Genomic DNA, 18,412 nt, shown 5'->3' with positions numbered 1-18,412 from the left:
TGACATTTACTAGCTATATCTCTCTGAACAAATCATTTGACCTCTAGGCAATTCCCTAGTTTCTCATCTATTAATTCATAGATAGACTAAAATGTACATCAGTAGGAGGAATTCCTCCTTACACTAAAGAATAAAAAATTCTTTTCTTACTATCATACAAGTAAGGCAGGCTATTTTAAAGGATTCATCTCTTATTTTGTCCTCTGACATTCAAAGATACTGCTGCTACTCAAAATATTAATTTTGTTGAAGAAGGCATAGTATTACCTATCATACGTTTTCAGTATGTCATCTATTCTTATATTAACAATAACTATCATTTCTTGGTTGCCATTACATTTTCCTTTGAAGATGGCATAGATAAATGAAATATTTGAATTTTCTTTATACAAGAAAGTTCATAGAGATAGAGATCATCTCAAAGGTCCTTTCTGGTTTTAAAAATCTTTATAGTCTTTAATGTTGGACTAATACATTATTGTAACAAATTCTGAGTTTCCAGGTTCTTTTGATTTTTTTTTATTTGATACTAACGCTAACTTCAGCTGGATATATTTTAAATTATATACTTAGATGAATTAGAACTTAAAGAAGTCTCTCAAATTCTTGTGATCTAACCTTCTGCTTTGAAACAAGCAAAGTATCATTATTCTCTCTTGACAGATGAGGTAATTGAGGCCCAGGGCATCATGGGACAGTGAAAAGAGCATGGATTTAGAAATAAAGTAGCTGAATTTGAATAAAGGACCTGGACATAAATTCAAACTCCTTGTTTGAATCATAGCAAATCCTAGAACTTCTCAGGGTCAAGGTTTCCTCACCTGTATAATTATGTGGTTAAATTTAATGACCTTTAAAGTTCCACCTAGCTCTAAATTAATCCTGTTATTTACCCAAAGGCAAATAAACAATCAATAAGTAAGTAGAAGAATGTATTTAAACTGAAGTCTTCTGTCTCTTACTACAGGTGTCCCCATCTCTTAAATTACATAATCTGTATTTCCTCCATTGTAAAAAATGGTGATTTGGCATAGAACAGAGAGAATATTGGCTCTAGAACTGGGAAGATCTGGATTCAAATTCTATTTCTTAACATTTATTAGCTGAAAATGAATGGACAAATCACTTAATATGCCTGATACTGACTTTTCCCATAAGCAAAATAGTGATTAAAAAATAGGCCTAATATTCACGCTACAGGATTGTTGTAAGGCCAAACTAAAAGTGACATATCATAGTTGTCATACTCAGATATTTAGTTTATTGAAAGGAAAACAAATGTATAAATTATCATTTTAAAGCCTGAATGAAATTTTACCTAATTTCTGTTATTAACTTGTTAGGAAGCAGGTACTTAATAAATGTTTGTTGAATTGAAACCCAAATCTTTTATTCTTTTTTTTTCTTTTTTCTTTTATTCTTTTATTCTTCTAGCTTTGAACTACTATTTAAAATTTTCAATGGAAAAATTAATACTGAACTAATAAAAGCCAAATTGCAAATGGAAATAGAAATTTTTTTGAAATTGTGGGTATTCATGACTGTTATTCAAAATTGTATATGCCTAATGAATTTTTATTTAAAGCATTAAGTTATATTTATATTAAAAAAGGGAAAGAAGAGAAAAATATGTGAATCTATCTCAGAAGAGGTAAAAGTTTTGATCTTTTGAAAAAAAAAAGCAGAAATATTTAAGGCAAAGACAAAGTCTCTCACAATACCAAATGTGGAGTGAAATTCTATTAATATAGGTAATAATTACCAAAAAGTAATATTCTTCTGCCACTTATTCACAAGTAATGAAGGTTTCATTAGAAAATCTAGTTTCTGCCCTCCTTTTTTATATAATCTAATATCAACAGAGCTTCTAATAGTAGCAAAAAAAAAAGCCAGAAGAGCAAGAAATAATTTCTAGCACATGCACAAACCTTTACAATCTCAAAAGGAAATCGTTCATGGAAAATGCGGTTTATTTTTGCACCACCTGAGAGCTCCAAGGTATCTACTTGATCTCCTGATCCTTCAATTCTCTTCTCAAAATCCACTGAAAACTGCTGAACCATCCTATAATATTAAAGAAAAAAAGCTTAACTCAAATGTTGTTGAAGTTAAGTTGAAGATTCTTCCCTTTTTTGCACTGACTTTTACTACATTTATTCCTAGATATTTTTTTCCTAGTGTATTTAGTGGCACCTACTGGCAAAATTAAGAATGCAAGTTTTTCAACTCTAAGGAAATATACAAGTATACTGTTTATACAGCAAATACAACTTAAGGTGGCATAAATACTTAAAATTCCTACTTACCCTTAAATTAATTCTATCCATTTGATTAGAACTGTTAAAATATTTAAGTAATATTTCTATTTTCATAATAGTAAGGAGACACTCTATGAGAGTATTTGGTCTCTCCTGAATTTTAGGCACTTGGCTTAGTTGAACTTCATCTTGAAATTTCTGGCAGAACTGGCAGATGTTAATTAACAGCTGGTTGGCTGTTAATGATTTTTGAATGATCATGAAAATGAAAGAGATAACACAAGATTAGAGAAAAACAATGTTGTCCTGATTTTCAACAACCAAAAAGGGAGGAGAGACAAAGATTACAAACTATGAGCCAGTGAAATCAACTTTGCTGAGAAAAATTCTAGAATGGATCATTATAATGACTGTTGCTGAAAATCTGGAAAGGAAATCAGCAAACATAAAAATCAATCTGGATTCATCAAGAATAGGGCATAGCAGACTAAGCTTACTTCCTTTTTTCTATAGAATTAGCTTAGTAGAAAGGATAATGGGGTCTAGGATAGAACTTTAGGAAATAACCACAGTTCAAGTTTATTAAATGAATTGTGACTCAGTAAAGGAGACTGAGGAATGTTAGACGACCTCCATGTATTATCTTTCAATACCCATCACTCTTCTGAACTTCCTAAGATTTTTAAGAGCACTCAATCTCATATTCTAAGTGAGTCAAACTCACAACCTCACTGCCATCTTTAGTTTCTCACTACTATTCATCCCACAAGTCCAATCAGTTGCTGAATCACATATAGTTTTCTATATGATGCATCTCATATACATTCCTTCTCTCAACCAACACGGTGCCCCCTCATCACTTCTCACCTAGATTTTGCAATAGCCTCTCCATTAGCCTCTCTGACATAATTAATCTTGCACACAACTTCCAAAGTGCTTCTATCTAAAGCACAGACCTAAGTCACCTCTCTACTCAATAAACTCAAATAAAGACAAAAAGCCTCCATGTTGTTTCTTTAAATAATATAAACTACTCCATTTAGCATTGGAAGATCTTTACAATCTTATCCCTCCTTAGCCTAACCTTCTTACTCTCCCCAGGTACTCCATAATTCAGCCATACTGATCTCACACATGACTCCTTTTGAATAATAATACAATCTAATATTAAGGAATAAGCATGGCACTCTATTCTAACCTTTACTTCTTAGAATACCTGGATTCCCTTAAAACTCAGCTCAAATTTCTCATTGAAAAAAAGGCAGACTTGATTTTCCCTTTCCCTATTAATCAGAGCCTAACCCTACTAGGTAACAGTCCAAGGTATCTTATCTTATGTATCTTATCTGTACCTCTTTATGTACATGTCCTCTCCCTCATTAGAATGTCAATTCTTTGAGAGTAGGTACTGTTTTTGTTTTTTTCTTTTAATCCCCAGAGCTTAACACAGTATCTGCCAAAGTAAATCTGTAACAAATATTTGTGGATTGATTGAGGACAAAATCTAGCAGAGATAGCTAATGCTGTATGACAGTCAAATTTTAATTCTAATAAAGAAATTCTAATAAAGAAATATACTTTCATTTCCTTGCTAATTAGATATTATAGTTATAAAAAAATTAAAAACTTCTTTTAAAAGTAGCACATTTTAATACAGCTTTAAGTCTTGATTCTACTTTAATATCTCTCCTATTCATTCCATCTCTCTCCTTACAAGGCTACCATGATAGATAGCCCTCATTACCTCTCATATAGATTGTTGCAACAGTCTCTGAATTGGTCACTTTGTACATTCTCTCTCTGTTTCAACCCATCTGTTTCTCTGATCCCACAATTGACAAAGTGATTCTCATAAAATATAGGTACATAATCTTGATACTCCCCATTCGATATGCATTTATTAACTCCTGTAAATCCCTATTGTTTCTAGGGGAAAAATATGAACTTGGTTTGGCATTTAAAGTTTTTATCAATCTTACTCCAATTTTTATCAGATTTATCCAAATTAGCCTTCTATGTGTACTTTACATTCATTCTATACTACCTAGTTGTTGCTACCCACCCTGAACAACCCATCTCCCATCTCCATGCCTTTACAAAGGCTGAACCTCTGATTGAAAAGCAGACCTTCCTCAACTTCATCTCTTTAAATCTTTAGTTCACATCAAAAGCAAGTTAAAAAGCCACTATCTATATAAAGTTTTTTTTTCTGATCTTTCCAGCTACTAGTGTTCTTAAAATAATTTGTATTTATTTTATATATCTGTATGCATATGTGTGTAGATATATATGTGAATGTACATATACACATATATGTATGCAAATATGCTACATGTATACATTTATAGAGAGACATTCATATACATGTATATGTGCATATATGGAGATATATATATATTTATGCATGTGTATAGATATCTTACTCTATCAAATTTACTAATATATGTCTATGCTGTTTCCTTAGAGAGAAATAAATTCCTTGAGAGCAGAGAACAGGGACAATATCACCTTTGTCCCTTTATACCCTGTGTCTCACCCAGTGGTGATGGATCATTTAGTAGGTGTTTAACAATGCTCCAAGTGAAGTATATTAACACTAAAGTATTGCCCTCATGTTTCATCATGGCTCAGACAGACATTGAGAACACAAAGACTATAAGAGCATACAATTTCTTGAAAAGTCCTATCAGTATGGAAAAGACATTGATTGAGCAAGGACTCAGTTGTGAAATGCTGTCTAGGGAACAGTAGCTAAGTTCAACAAAGCTCATGACTAGGAGGATTCACCACAAAGTACTGAAACACATTTAGCCACAACACATCATGAAAACATCTTCCAAGGCTTTGAATGGTTGTAATCAACATCACCGAAGGGAGAATTCACAACAGAGAAGTCAAAATCTCTTGGGAAGTTTATGGCAGTCCTGAAGAAGCAATGTACTAAAATAATTAACAATGACATTTCCAAGAATTATTAACATAAAAAAGCAAAAAAAAAAATTAAGAAACAGAGACAAGTAAGGGTCCTTGAAGAGATTTCATGAGAATCCATCAGCTTGGATGGAAAATAAATTACATCTTTATTTTAACATTATGATTTTATATTTAATTTATATTCTCAAACAAGAGCATTCCTACTTGTAGAGCTCAAAGACAAAAACAAAAATAAGATAGCATAATGAGTATTAAACCTGTTAATTAATTGAATGAAATGATCCAAATCACAACATAAAATGAAGAAACAAAATAATTAAGAATATAATAACAGAGTGAGACTAAATATCTAAACATCTAAAGAACAGAAAGTACCAGGATATTCACATATATACTAATAAATGACAATAACAATCAAAAGTCAAAAAATCAAACTGAAAGGGTGAGTTTATAAACAGGACAAGACAGCAAGGACTCACTGCAGTAGAGCCTTTGTCTTTCTTGTTGGATCTTCCGGTTTGAAGTTTTTGTAGGCTTCTACTTCATGTTCTATGGAAAGTAACTGTCCCTGAAGCTTACTTCTGAAGCTTGGCAATGTATCTCGAATATGGTTAGTAAGTTGCTAGAAAAAAAAAGTCACAATGATAATGGATTAACATTATTTATTAAGGTAAAAATTAATGTGTGCTATTTTCATAATCATTCGAACTCTGGAAATACCAGATGTATCTTGTTATATGTGAATAGGATAGGATGTAACAATTTGGGTGCACTTCCTTGATTTTGTTCCCTTCATTTATTATCTGATGCTAAGAAAATATGTGACATCAAGATGAAGTTTTGCATACTGCATTTTCTGCAATAAAGTTCGATCATGCTGTACTCCACCTCATCCCATGCCTGCTATCAATCAGATATTTATTAATCACCCACTATATGCCAGGTAGTTGTGGCACAAGTAAGGAAGATCTGAGTTCAAATCCAACCTCAGATATTTATGAATCGTATCACCCCGTACAAGGCACTTAAATTGTTTGCCTCAGTTTCTTCATCTATAAAATAACAATAATAATAATAATAGCATTTACTTCCTAAGGTTGTTGTGAGAATGAAAAAAAGATAATACTTTTAAAGCACCTGGTAGACAAAGTATTATATATTATTATTATTATTATTATTATTATTATTATTATTATATCTTTTTATATGTACTTGTTGGCCAGTTTTCTTTTTTTCCCTTTAGAATTAGAGCTGAGACTGCTTTTTGTCTTACTTTCTATACCCAGTGCTTACTTAACAGTGCTTACCACATAATAGTTGCTTAATGACTGACATTAACTTAAACTGCATATACCCTTTGCCTCAGATATAATTATATAATTATATACACTTAAAATTATCAAAGAAAGAAGTAAAATATATGTATATAAAACATATTTATGCTAGAACATTATTTGTAACAAAAAACTAGCAAAAATAAAAAAAAAAAACTACCATCACTTGGAGAATAGTGGAACATAGTATTGTGCTCTAAATGATAAACAAATAGAACAGTTTCAGAGAAATCTGGGAAGACTTTATGAATCAATGTAGAATGAAGTAAGCAGGACCTGGAGAACAATTTTATTGAATAACAAGTTCTAAAAGAATATAATTGTGAAATAGTTAAGAAATTTGATCAAACACAATGACCCATCACATTTTCTGGGAGCTGATAAAATAATATTTACTTTTACAATTTCAGCATATAATTTATCTAATAATTAAAAGGATGTAGATGAAGAAGAAATATCTTGACATTCACCTGATTTAGAACTTTTTGAAGATGTGGTGTTCCCATTCTATCAGCAATGTGTCTGTAGCCTGGATGGGAAAGAAAAAATTTTCTTTCTGCCAGTAGAGCTGCCTTAATGTCCTTCTTTCCATCAATGTCTTTTTGACTTCTATTTACTACGCCCACATAACCTAAAATAAGCAACAACATTCAACTTTTAGGATCCATGATTCAATAAAGCATGATAATACTTTATACACATGCATATATGCTAATGTATATATAATGCTAGATAATATACTTTTGAGGAAAGGAGAGATCTTTTACTTCAAAGAATTATGAATTTCATATAGAATCTTAGACTATTAAGTCTCTCTGAAATTATGGAAATAGCTATGTCCATTTAGCAGTTAGGTAAATTTTTAAAAAACCAGTTAAGTAACTTTACTATTATCATGAAATCTATATTAAATCCATATACCCTCCATTGAGTCCTTTTCATTTTTTTCCTTTTCTGCTCTCCTTGTTCAGAAATTTAAAGGGATACTTCTTACTCTAGATAATTTTCAATATATTTGTTCTACTGTGATAAAGACCAGACCCACATTTCATAATTGACCAAGGAAAATTTTAACTTTTTCAACTAAAAAGTGCATTAAAATTGGTACTACCAACAGCTGCCTAAATCCTTTATATTTTTTATATTATCAGATGATTTTTAGGACACCATGGTATTACCTCTTCGAAGAGGAAGCAATTTATTTTCCAGAACATCCCTTGCATCAGTTCCTTCATCCATGAGATCTAGTTTGGTGATGACGCCAATAGTTCTAAGACCTGTATGATAAACAAACAGCAACAGCAAATCCAGATTATAATATATCCAAATACAAGCATTATTGTACAAAATTATCTCTCTCCAATCAAGCTTTGTTAGGCCAAATCTAATAGCAAATTGAGCGTTTCCTTCTTTCCTTATTCCACCATGTATGCCTTAATTTTGATTATTTTTTTTGTTCTTCATTTTCATAGTTTCCTCTTTACATTACTGTCATCTTACAGCCTAATAACAATGTTTTGAATTCACATATCAATATTTTTGCCCTCACTGGAAAAAAAAGGAAAATAAATTTTGTATTATCAAAATATGTTTTCTTTTATATATGTCAATGTATGCCCACCTCTTTTTTAGAATGAAAGTTATATATGAGCAAGTGCTGTGTTTTTATATTTCTTCCTGAACTATATCAATTATAAAAATAATAAATATAATTGTGTTGTTATTAAGCTGACTGAAAAAATATTTCATTAAAACATAGATTATTCTTTTCACTGTTCTTCAGAAAAGTAATGTGTATCATATATTTTGACAATTTTTCATTATGTTGAATGTTTCACCATTTATAAAGCTTCAGGGTACAAGTTCCTCAAAATTTGCCCTATATTAACTCAATTAAATAAAAATTTATTCAATTTGTATCAGTTTTTATAAGGCATTATTAACAAAAGGAAATAAGGGCTTACATTCTATCTGGAGAATACATGTACATTGATAAATAAATAGAAGATCATATGAACAAAGAAGGACTGACAACTTGGTGGGAAGGGGGAAAGAGCAAGAGATAGCATCTAACCTACAAAGTGAGGGCACAGCCAAAATTAATGAACCTAGAATAAGATGGGAAGTGGTCATAAGAGGAGAAAAAAATCCTTATCAAAAATTTTAGATAAGATTTGGTATCCAAGATAAATAAATACTTAGTGGGTAGGTGTGTATGTCTATGTATGCTCCTACCCACATATATTATATCTTATATTCATTCTCCAATGGATGAGCGAAGGACATAAATTAACATTTCTCAAAAGAAGTGCAATATACTCACAGCTACATTAAAGAGTGCTCAATTACCAATAATAAGAGAAATGCCTATCAGAACAGCCTGAATTTTCATCTCACACTCTATAAATTGGCGAAAATAAGATACCAAGATAGCAAGTAAATATTAGAGAGGTAGCAGAATGATAGGAACACAATATAATATTGGTCCTATGAAATGGTACAACCATTTTGGAAAGGAATTTGTAATTATATAAATGAGACTAAAATGTCCATACTCTTTGAACCAGAGACTCCATTACTAAGGTGAAGCTATATAACATGAATTAAAGTTCTTCCCATAAAGGAAAAAAACAGACCTTTTGAAGAAGTATCCAAAGTTAAAGATCAAGACTGAAAGTGAAAAGAGGTTATAAGAAGTGAATTGCTGGTATAAAAAGACAATATTTGTTTTTCTGGATTAAGATACCAGATTGATGAACTCATAAAAAAGGGATAGAAGAAAACATATGTATAGAAAATTTCTATACCTGATCAAGAGGGTTTTAAATGAATTTTTTAGAGGGGGAGAGGGAGGTTGAAATGACTATATATTATACTGATCATAAAACTGGATACTTTGAAAGAAAATGGGTATAATGTCAGCAAGATAAAAAGAAATTTCATTAGTTTAAAATACAAAATAATAGATGAAAGGAATAACATGTAATTCTATATATCAATACATAACACATAAAATAGACTATTTAGCATAATATATAATGTTTTACACATATATATACATATATACATATCATCAAGATTTGATGGGATAGATTTACAACTAGAATAATAAAGAGTATACTTTAGTTTAAAAGAAATTGATCTAAAGAAAGGGTTAAGAAAGTTATTTCATAAAGATGAGAGGGGAAACATAGAGAGAGTTATTGGGGTGAGGATAAAATGACAATAGTAATATATACTGTTGAGATGAATGGAAAATAAATTTTCTTTAGGGTGGAAGTTGTATTTTTTCCACAACTTGACTTTTATGGAAATACTATGTATAACTTCACAAGTAATTTCTTAATTGTAGATGGGGATAAGGGAGAGAATCTAGAATTCAAAAATTTTAAAACCAGTGTAAAATTTTTTCTTTTGAATATAACTGAGGAAAATATTAAATTTAAAAATATATCTAACAAAAAGGTAAAAAAGGAAGAATAAAGTAGAAAAAAAACTACTTGTCACAGACATCACTATGAAAGAAAGAAAGTGTCCACTTCTTCAATTTCAGTCTTATCTGTGAAAAACACTGACATCTAAACATTTATCAGAATAGTGAGGAGAAAATTAGACAAGAAAATAAAATCAACCACTACATACAATAGGACACAATTATGTTATGTTCACTAAAAGTCTCTTACAAAATAATCATCTCATAGCAATAGAGAATCACTTTCCCATTTAATGTCATCCTGCAAGTTAGATTGCCATAGCATCTATGCCAGTTTTATCCATGTCTTCCTTTAATATGGCTGGTTATTGTTTTGGTGATTACCACTCCAGGATGCTTTGCCATCTGTGCTTGGTTGATCTTGGCTACAGTCCCCAGTCCTACCTTGTCCAACAACAGCAATGCTCTTCCCTTTCTGTTGTTGCAGCCTGTATACCTCTTCTGGCTAGGTTACTTTGATTTCACATTTCCCAAAACCAATTTGATAATATGTTTCCTAATAATTTATTTACTGGTTCTTCTTCTGTATATAATTGGAGTTGTTTAAAGAGCAATGCAAAGTCTTCCAATGTCTTCTCTTCCTTCTATAAAATTCTAACATTTGTAGTGTCTACCCAAAATACATACCCATACATAAGTGTGTGTATGTGTGTGCAGGTATGTATGAATTCTAAGTTTTTGTTCTTAGTTTATACCATTCTGGCCACTCAAAATTTTTTATTCATTTGGTTTTTACTGTATGTATAGATAGATTAAATTCTTTTGAGGGATACTGGATATTATTTAAGAATTTTGACCATGTCCTAGGATGTCAAATAATCAGAAAAATCATTTTCAAGCAGAAGAATCTAGCAGACCTCACCATCTATAGGAAATTTCTCAGATCCTGTAGTATTACTCTTACATGATAGCAAACATTTTAGTGAGCATAGTTCTTATTCCATGCTTTATGGGCTACTAATGATCAGGGGAGTTATCAAACACGATTTTTTTCTATTATATATTTCAGTAAATTTGAAAATTTTTCAAAATTTTAAAATACCTTTTTCATGGAAAAAATGATAGAGAGCCTTTAAGGAAACTAAATCAAATGTTTTTTTTAATAGTCAGCAAACAATAAGTACACTGGGCTCTTATATTCTGTCCTGTCAGTTGTGTGATAGCAATGATGGGTTCTATCATAGAGCATCACTGCAAAAAACTTATCTGAGTCCTTTCTAATACTCTCATCTAAGATAGGATCAATTTATGTGTAGATTTTTTATGTAACATTTTCATATATATGAGAAAGTACATATTTATGGATAAGTTGTTAATATTCCTTTAATTTTTTAAACAAAGTGTAAGGTTTTCTTTACCTTTAATTTTTTTTCATTTATTTCAGGAATTAATCAAGCAATATTTTCAAAACTGTGTTTTCTTAAGCATAGAAATATATATATACACACATATATATTTATTTATATATTTAGTTGTCTTACTCTATTTCTAATCTACTTTTTTTCTTCAGTGCCATTTCCACTTTTTTCTAACAATACATTTGATACTATAAGTACACATGTACTGGCTCCAAAATACTTGATGCTAACAAATATTTGGTTTTATTAAAAGCTTCAAATCTTTCCCATACTGCATCTGTTGTCTTCCATCAAATTTTTATTATTAAATGTCTGTGAGATTAATGTCTGAGTCTTTCACCAAGCTTCCTTTAAACATTTTCACCACACCATTACTTCTCATTGGTCTAAAAAGCAGTACTGTTTATAATTTTCCACTGTCATTCTTCCTAAGATTTTGCAAATGTAGTTATATTTTAAAGGAGTTTTGTCATGGGTGCCAGACCTTTCCACTTGCCAAGCAAATCAAATATTGGTTGAGTAACATGATATTAGACTTCTCTAATCACAGGTGGAAAACCTAAATTTACATATAAAACAGTGGAAATCACAGTCAATATCTTTTCCTCCATGTACTATCCAATTTGAGATATCAATAACTCATTTTAAAGGTCGAGTTGTTTTAATTGTATACTATAGTTTTTCTCATTTTGATTATTTCTTCTTCTAGCTTTATGTTAATTTTGATCTTTGCTCTAACTCATCAGCAGTCTGACTGTACATAGAAATGCATTCAGGAATTATTGAATAAGCTATTTCCTATCCTTTAAATTTAATAAAAATTTTATGATAGTTTTGTACCTGACATATTTTTATGATTTTTGTCTCAAAGAAAATATTAATAATATGAACCCTACATGTCACCTTTGGTTCCTTCCTTTTCCTGATCCATAATTACCAATACTTTTTTTTGTCTTTTTAATCTATATATATACTTTTACATTGAAGTCACCATGTATAAAATATACACCAATATAACACAATTAAATAAGGAATTGGTTTCTTTATTAAAAAACAAAATAATAATTATGTTTATATGAAATAAAGGTTTTTTGTGAACAAATATACCTAGAAATGACTGTTTTCAACAAGAATGAACATATTTGTTTCAAACATCTTGAAAATGAATGAATACCAAATAAATCAAGGAATGAAAGGAACATTAAATGCTCATTATAGACATAGGAAAGATAAAAGTAAGGTAGTTCCTACATTCAAAAATTTATTTTCCTAGTATAAACGAGCACAAAAAATTAGGCTGTCCTCACAAAGATCCTTAGGAAAGTGCCAGCTGAGGCATTAGTAGTGGTTTGAACTGCCTGGAACCTCCTTCTGTCTCACTCTTAGGGTAACTCACACTTTTAGCAGCTAAGTTAGCTTCCTTTCTCTTAACTGTAAGCTTCTCTTAACAGTTTGAAATGATATCTCAAATATATAGAGAAATTAATTCTAATATTAGTTCAATAGTCATTATCCAATCAATAAATGCACAAGATATAGAGTTTTGAAAAGTAATGAAAACTATTATAAACTGTATGAAAAATATCTCAAAATAGTTAAAATTCGGTAACTGCAAATTAAATCATCTCTGAGGTTTCATCTCCCAAAAAATTGGTAAAGACGACAAAATATAAGCATAATCTATGTGGAAAAACAGCCAAAGTTGGTATGATAATTTTGGAAAGTTATGTAAAATTACACTAAACAAGAAACTATAATATATAATTTCAATCCAGATATCCAACTCTGTGCCATAAATTCTAAAGAATTTGATTATAGGTTTCTTATGCAAAAAAAATTATTCATAGCAACACATTTCCTAACAATAGAAACAAAACAAAACAGATGGACATTGATTAGGGAATAATTAAATAAATTATGGCACATTGTTGCCTTTGAAATAGTTCTAGACAACTATGTTATCTTATGTGATATCCAAAGAGCAAGAAGCAATAGATCAGTGTGGGTTCTCAGAATCTGAGGATTTCAATAATAAACAAAAATTAGTTTTAGTTTAAAATCTTTTACTGCATTGTTTCCATAAGAATTTTTGATAATCCTTTGGCATTTTAAATCCAGGTTGAATTTTTTTAATTCTTAGAAGTAATCCTTTCCCCAGAAAAAAAAAAAGTTTATTTCATCTTCATTAAAAATTTGTTGATCAGTGTGTCCATCTTCAATTATTTTTTAAAACAGCAGAATATTTAGCAGCTACATCCTCATCTGTATCTCATTTACTTCTCCAGTAATTTTAACACAATACAACTGAACTTAATTTTTAAAGCAATAAAACCAGCCAATTCTTAGACTAAAAGTTTCTTTACAATGCACTTCTTTTTCATTTCCTTTTACTTCCTTAAATAAATTGAAGCTTGTCTGAACAGTTCTTTTGCAAAGAGGAATATGCTTTTTATTGCAGTTTTCATTCATGCAATTAGAGATACTTTATTACTCTCATCATGGCATATCTTTTTATTGGAGTTATTTACAAACCACAAAGCTGGTGCAACTTGACCTTTTTTCTTTTATTTCTTTGATATGTCTTATTTTATTTTAATTTGTTAAATTTATAGAATAAAACAAGCATTTCCATAAGATAGTACAACAAAAATATGTACATGAAACTGTAACCCTATCATGTACAACTTGCTATAACTTTTAAAAAATACATTATGTATTAATATATTTTATTATACATTGAATATAATATATATTAATGCAGATAACAACCCTTCTCATGTGTCCTTTATAGTTAAGTTGGGTATTTAATAGTCAAAATGACTTATTCATTCAAAGTAATTCTTAAGACAACAATGTTGTTGCTATACACAATGATCTTTTGGGTCTGTTAATTTCATTCTTCATTATCATGTAAGTATTTTCATAATTTTCTAAAACCATTGAGCTTATTGTTTCTAAGAAAATAGTCATAATCATCACAATCATATACCACAACTTGCTCAAAAATTCCCCAACTGATGGGCATCTTTGCAATTTCTCATTATTTGCCACCACAAAGAAAACTGCTATAAAGATTTTAAAACACATAGTTGTTTTTTTTTCTTTTCTCACAATCGTCTTTGGAAATAGTCCTACTTATTTTATAATGTTCTATACCATCAAGTCAGCATTCTATGCCTCATCCTATTTTAGAGTTACTCTAATCAAATTCATACTATTTAATCAATTTTTGTGTTATCTAATAATAAGCCTTTTCTTTTTCGTGTTGGCTGTGTTTCCCTCTGAAATGTTCTTGCATTTGTCCATTGTGTTAAGGACTAGTTTAAAAACATTAAAATAACTATTTGTAATATGTATGCAGTAGCATTTTGCATCCACACTCAATAGCATATAGTACAGACTGCTGAAATAATGTCATTGAGCAACTTGTATGAATTAAATTAACTTAATTTTTAGCTCACATAAAATGTAACCTGACTTCATTTTATAATTCACATTAAATTGAATTTAATGTAATTTGAACTCATATAAATTGTAACATATCTGTGTTGCTCAATTTAAAATCCTGGCCAATAAGAGGTTTTGTTTTGCTTAAATTTTCATTTTTGTTACAAGAGTTTTGTTTTCCTTTTTTCACAGTGGTGAGATAAAAAGAAAAATATTTTTGTTCATTGATTTTTAATTGATTTTAATTAGTTCAGAGATTTTTAAATTTAAGTAATTGTTTTTATTTTATACAGATTATTCCTAAGAGATATCTTCTAACAAAGTAAAATGGTTAAATGAATTAAAAATAGTGATCTCATTGGAAAATACAGCCAATAATTCACAGCTATAGCAATACCTTCAACTTGATTTGTTAAAATTAATAGAAATCTCTTTTTATTCCCTCTACTCCCACTGGAAAAAGAGGGAGCCATTTCTTGTAACAAATATGCATCATCAAGAAAAAATCGAGGGAGGGAAAGGAGGGAAGGGAGGGAGTAAGAGAGAGAAGTAGAGAGAGAGGGAGGAAGGGAAGGAGAGAGGGATAGAGGGAGGAAGGGAGAAAGACAAATAGATATAGACAGAGAGGGGGAAGGAAGGGAGGGAAGTTACAAGTAAGAGAGAAAAGTAGAGGGGGAGGGTAGAAGGGAGAAAGAGGGAGAGAGAGAAGGAGGGAGGGAAGGAGGGAGAGAGAGAGAGAGAGAGAGAGAGAGAGAGAGAGAGAGAGAGAGAGAGAGAGGAGAGAGAGAGAGAGAGAGAGAGAGAGAGAGAGAGAGAAAGAGAGAGAGAGAGAGAGAAAGAGAGAGAGAAAGAGAGAGAAGAGAGAGAGAGAGAGAGAGAGAGAGAGAGAGAGAGAGAGAGAGAGAGAGAGAGAGAGAGAGAGAGAGAGAGAGAGAGAGAGAGAGAGAGAGAGAGAAGAACACACTAGGCAGTTGCTACAAAGTACTTCTGGGAAAGGCACCAGTCACCTAAGTGGTAGAAAAAGAGGAAAAGAACATTAGGATAGGCTCACAGTAGATGACGTGTGAACTGAGCTTTGAAAAAAATTATTGAATCTACAAGGTAGAGGTGCTGACACAGAAATGGGAAATAGAATATCATGTGTGATTCTTAGAAATTGGTTAGTGTGGCTGGACCCTAAAATGCAAGTAGGAAGACAATGTACAATAAGGAGAGTTTGAAAAACAAGAGTGAGTCATTGCAGCTTCGTGAATAGGGAAATAAAAGTCAGACTAGTATTATCAATTTGGTTCTTATGCAGAAAATAGTAAAGACTGGAGACAGGAAAACTAATTAGCAAGCAAGTACACTACTATAGGCAAGAGGTAACAAAGGCTTAGCCTAGTTATATATATCTACTAGCTGGTTTCTGATGTAGGAATGGAGTTCAGGAAAGGAACTAGGGCAAGATGTTATGGATCCACCTAATTATATTTTACTTAAGCCTTCCAATTTTAAATTAGCCTTAGACTTCCAACTTGTGCACAAATATAAAATATGAACTCTTTCTAGTCCCTACATTTGTTGACTGATATATCTCATAGATATACCACTGAAATATCTGTTCTATCATTGGGAAAAACATATGTAAATTGATTATTTATTTTCCATTGGAAAGGGTTTACCCTGTGTGATCAAGTATCCAAAGTCACAAGGATCAGCTTTGGCATCTTTGAAATAAATTGATAAATCCAGCCTTTTCCCATTTGTCTACTTTCTCCTGACACATATAGACCTTTCCATGTCCACCCAAGATAACCTCCCAATCTACATTCTCTATCTACAACATCTGAACCCCACATCTTAACTGACTTTTGAGAAAACCACAAAGTTAGATGAATATCCCAAAAGCATCAGGAAGGGTATCTCCACAGGCCTCTTTCATCTATTTTGCCTTAAAAAACATTCCAAAACCAGACATGAGCAAGAGAAAAGTCCTTCCAAATGATAGAAATTCCTTTTCTTAAGGGCATCAGTGAGATGTAGATTTAATAAGCCACATATCCCCTCAGACATTATCTTCTCTAACTAACTTAACCACTGACATATTTAATAAAAAGTAAATAATAAGTCCACACCTTTTTCTTTTACTTTCTGAATTCATAGTCATTTCCTATTCCCCACCTCATCTCTAAGACAATTAATCTGGAAAAAAATGACAGACCAGCTAAAGTTGTCATTTCTACATGAAGGAAGATTACTATGCTATTTAGAGTTAGAAAAGTCATTTCTCGTTATTAAAAATATTAAAAATAGAAATACAAGGGTAGCTAGCTGGTGCAGTGGATAGAGCACCAGCCCTGAAGGAGGACTTGGGTTCAAATATGGCCTCAGACATCTAACACTTCCTAGCTGTGTTACCCTGGGCAAGTCACTTAACCTCAATTGCCACAAGGAAAAAAAAAAGAATAGAAATACTTTTAAGCAAAATACCTACCTGTATCATTTTAAATTTCCACTAATCTATAATGGTGCTATCATTATATATATAATACATACGCTATATGCTATACATATATATAATATATATAGATTACGTGTATTGCTTGATGAAGAGTTGGACTTCCTATTCATTCCTGTTGAACAATGATAATACAAACACCCCACTAGGGAGATGCTTCCTAATAGAACATTCATGCATATAAGAATGTCTATTTTGCTCTTTCTTTTTGCTTCCTGACCTTGAGTGAAATCTTTCTATGCTATTTTCTTTCCTTTTAAACTAGTTTGATTCAAGATGAAAAAGAAAAAAAAAACTATCAAATTTTTCTGTCTAAAATAACATTTTAGTAAAGGATTGTTGAGGTAAACAAATGGATCCTGGGAAGTTATTGCACCAATCAGTAGATGATTTATACTACAGTCCTTTTATGTACTATAGTCATTAAATTTTGTTGTTGTTAAGAAATTATTTGTATTAGAATAAGAAAATATGTGTAAATATGTGTAGCAAATAGATTAGAGTGACATTAATTGAAGCAGGGTATAAAGCTACAAGTGAGTGTGTCAGCCTAGGAACATATAGATATATGAAGAAGAAAGCTTAATCACCTCTTCTTCCTCTTTTAATTCCCTGATATAAACACCAAATATCTTATATAAATAGTGCACATTATACTGACTTAAATAGAAGAATATCATGGAGACTCTATGCTTTGCTGCAATCCATATGTGCTATATTAAAAACATTTCCCTGGTCTGATAATCAAATACCTCTCATTTATTTATTCTATTCACACATTCATTCAAAAACTGTTGATTAGATATCTATCATGTGCAGTCTTTTAAGAAGTGAGAGAAAAATAAAAGATGATTATATTAAGATATGTTTGTGCCTTCACGGGGTTAGCAATCAAGAAATGGGATAGGACATGTACATAATTAAGCAATACATAGATTACTCATTTCATAACTACAATGAAAATAAGAAAATTAATATATGAAATACAATGTACTACCTGCAAGGTCAAAAAAAGAGAAAATAACTTTTAAAGAGAAACTTTCTCAGAGGTGTTGGTTAAAATTTCAAAAGGCAGAAATAAGGCAAAA

At 30.9% G+C, this 18,412-nt stretch overlaps 1 protein-coding gene across 6 annotated transcripts in view; it reads right to left on the bottom strand.

The window, feature by feature from the left end:
* Positions 1-18,412, bottom strand: part of DNM3 (dynamin 3) — a 562,491-nt gene that overhangs the window by 403,907 nt on the left and 140,172 nt on the right. For all 6 annotated transcript variants that reach the window (XM_074308351.1, XM_074308353.1, XM_074308348.1 and 3 more), the window contains exons 5-8: positions 7,705-7,803; positions 6,997-7,157; positions 5,672-5,814; positions 1,929-2,064 (exon numbers count right to left, since the gene is read on the bottom strand). In XM_074308351.1, coding sequence (XP_074164452.1) covers positions 1,929-2,064; positions 5,672-5,814; positions 6,997-7,157; positions 7,705-7,803 — 539 coding nt within the window. The remainder of the gene's footprint in view (positions 1-1,928; positions 2,065-5,671; positions 5,815-6,996; positions 7,158-7,704; positions 7,804-18,412) is intronic.

The sequence above is a fragment of the Sminthopsis crassicaudata genome, chromosome 4, assembly GCF_048593235.1.
Source record: "Sminthopsis crassicaudata isolate SCR6 chromosome 4, ASM4859323v1, whole genome shotgun sequence".
Lineage (NCBI taxonomy): Eukaryota > Metazoa > Chordata > Mammalia > Dasyuromorphia > Dasyuridae > Sminthopsis > Sminthopsis crassicaudata.
This window is presented reverse-complemented; position numbering and strand designations above follow the sequence as displayed.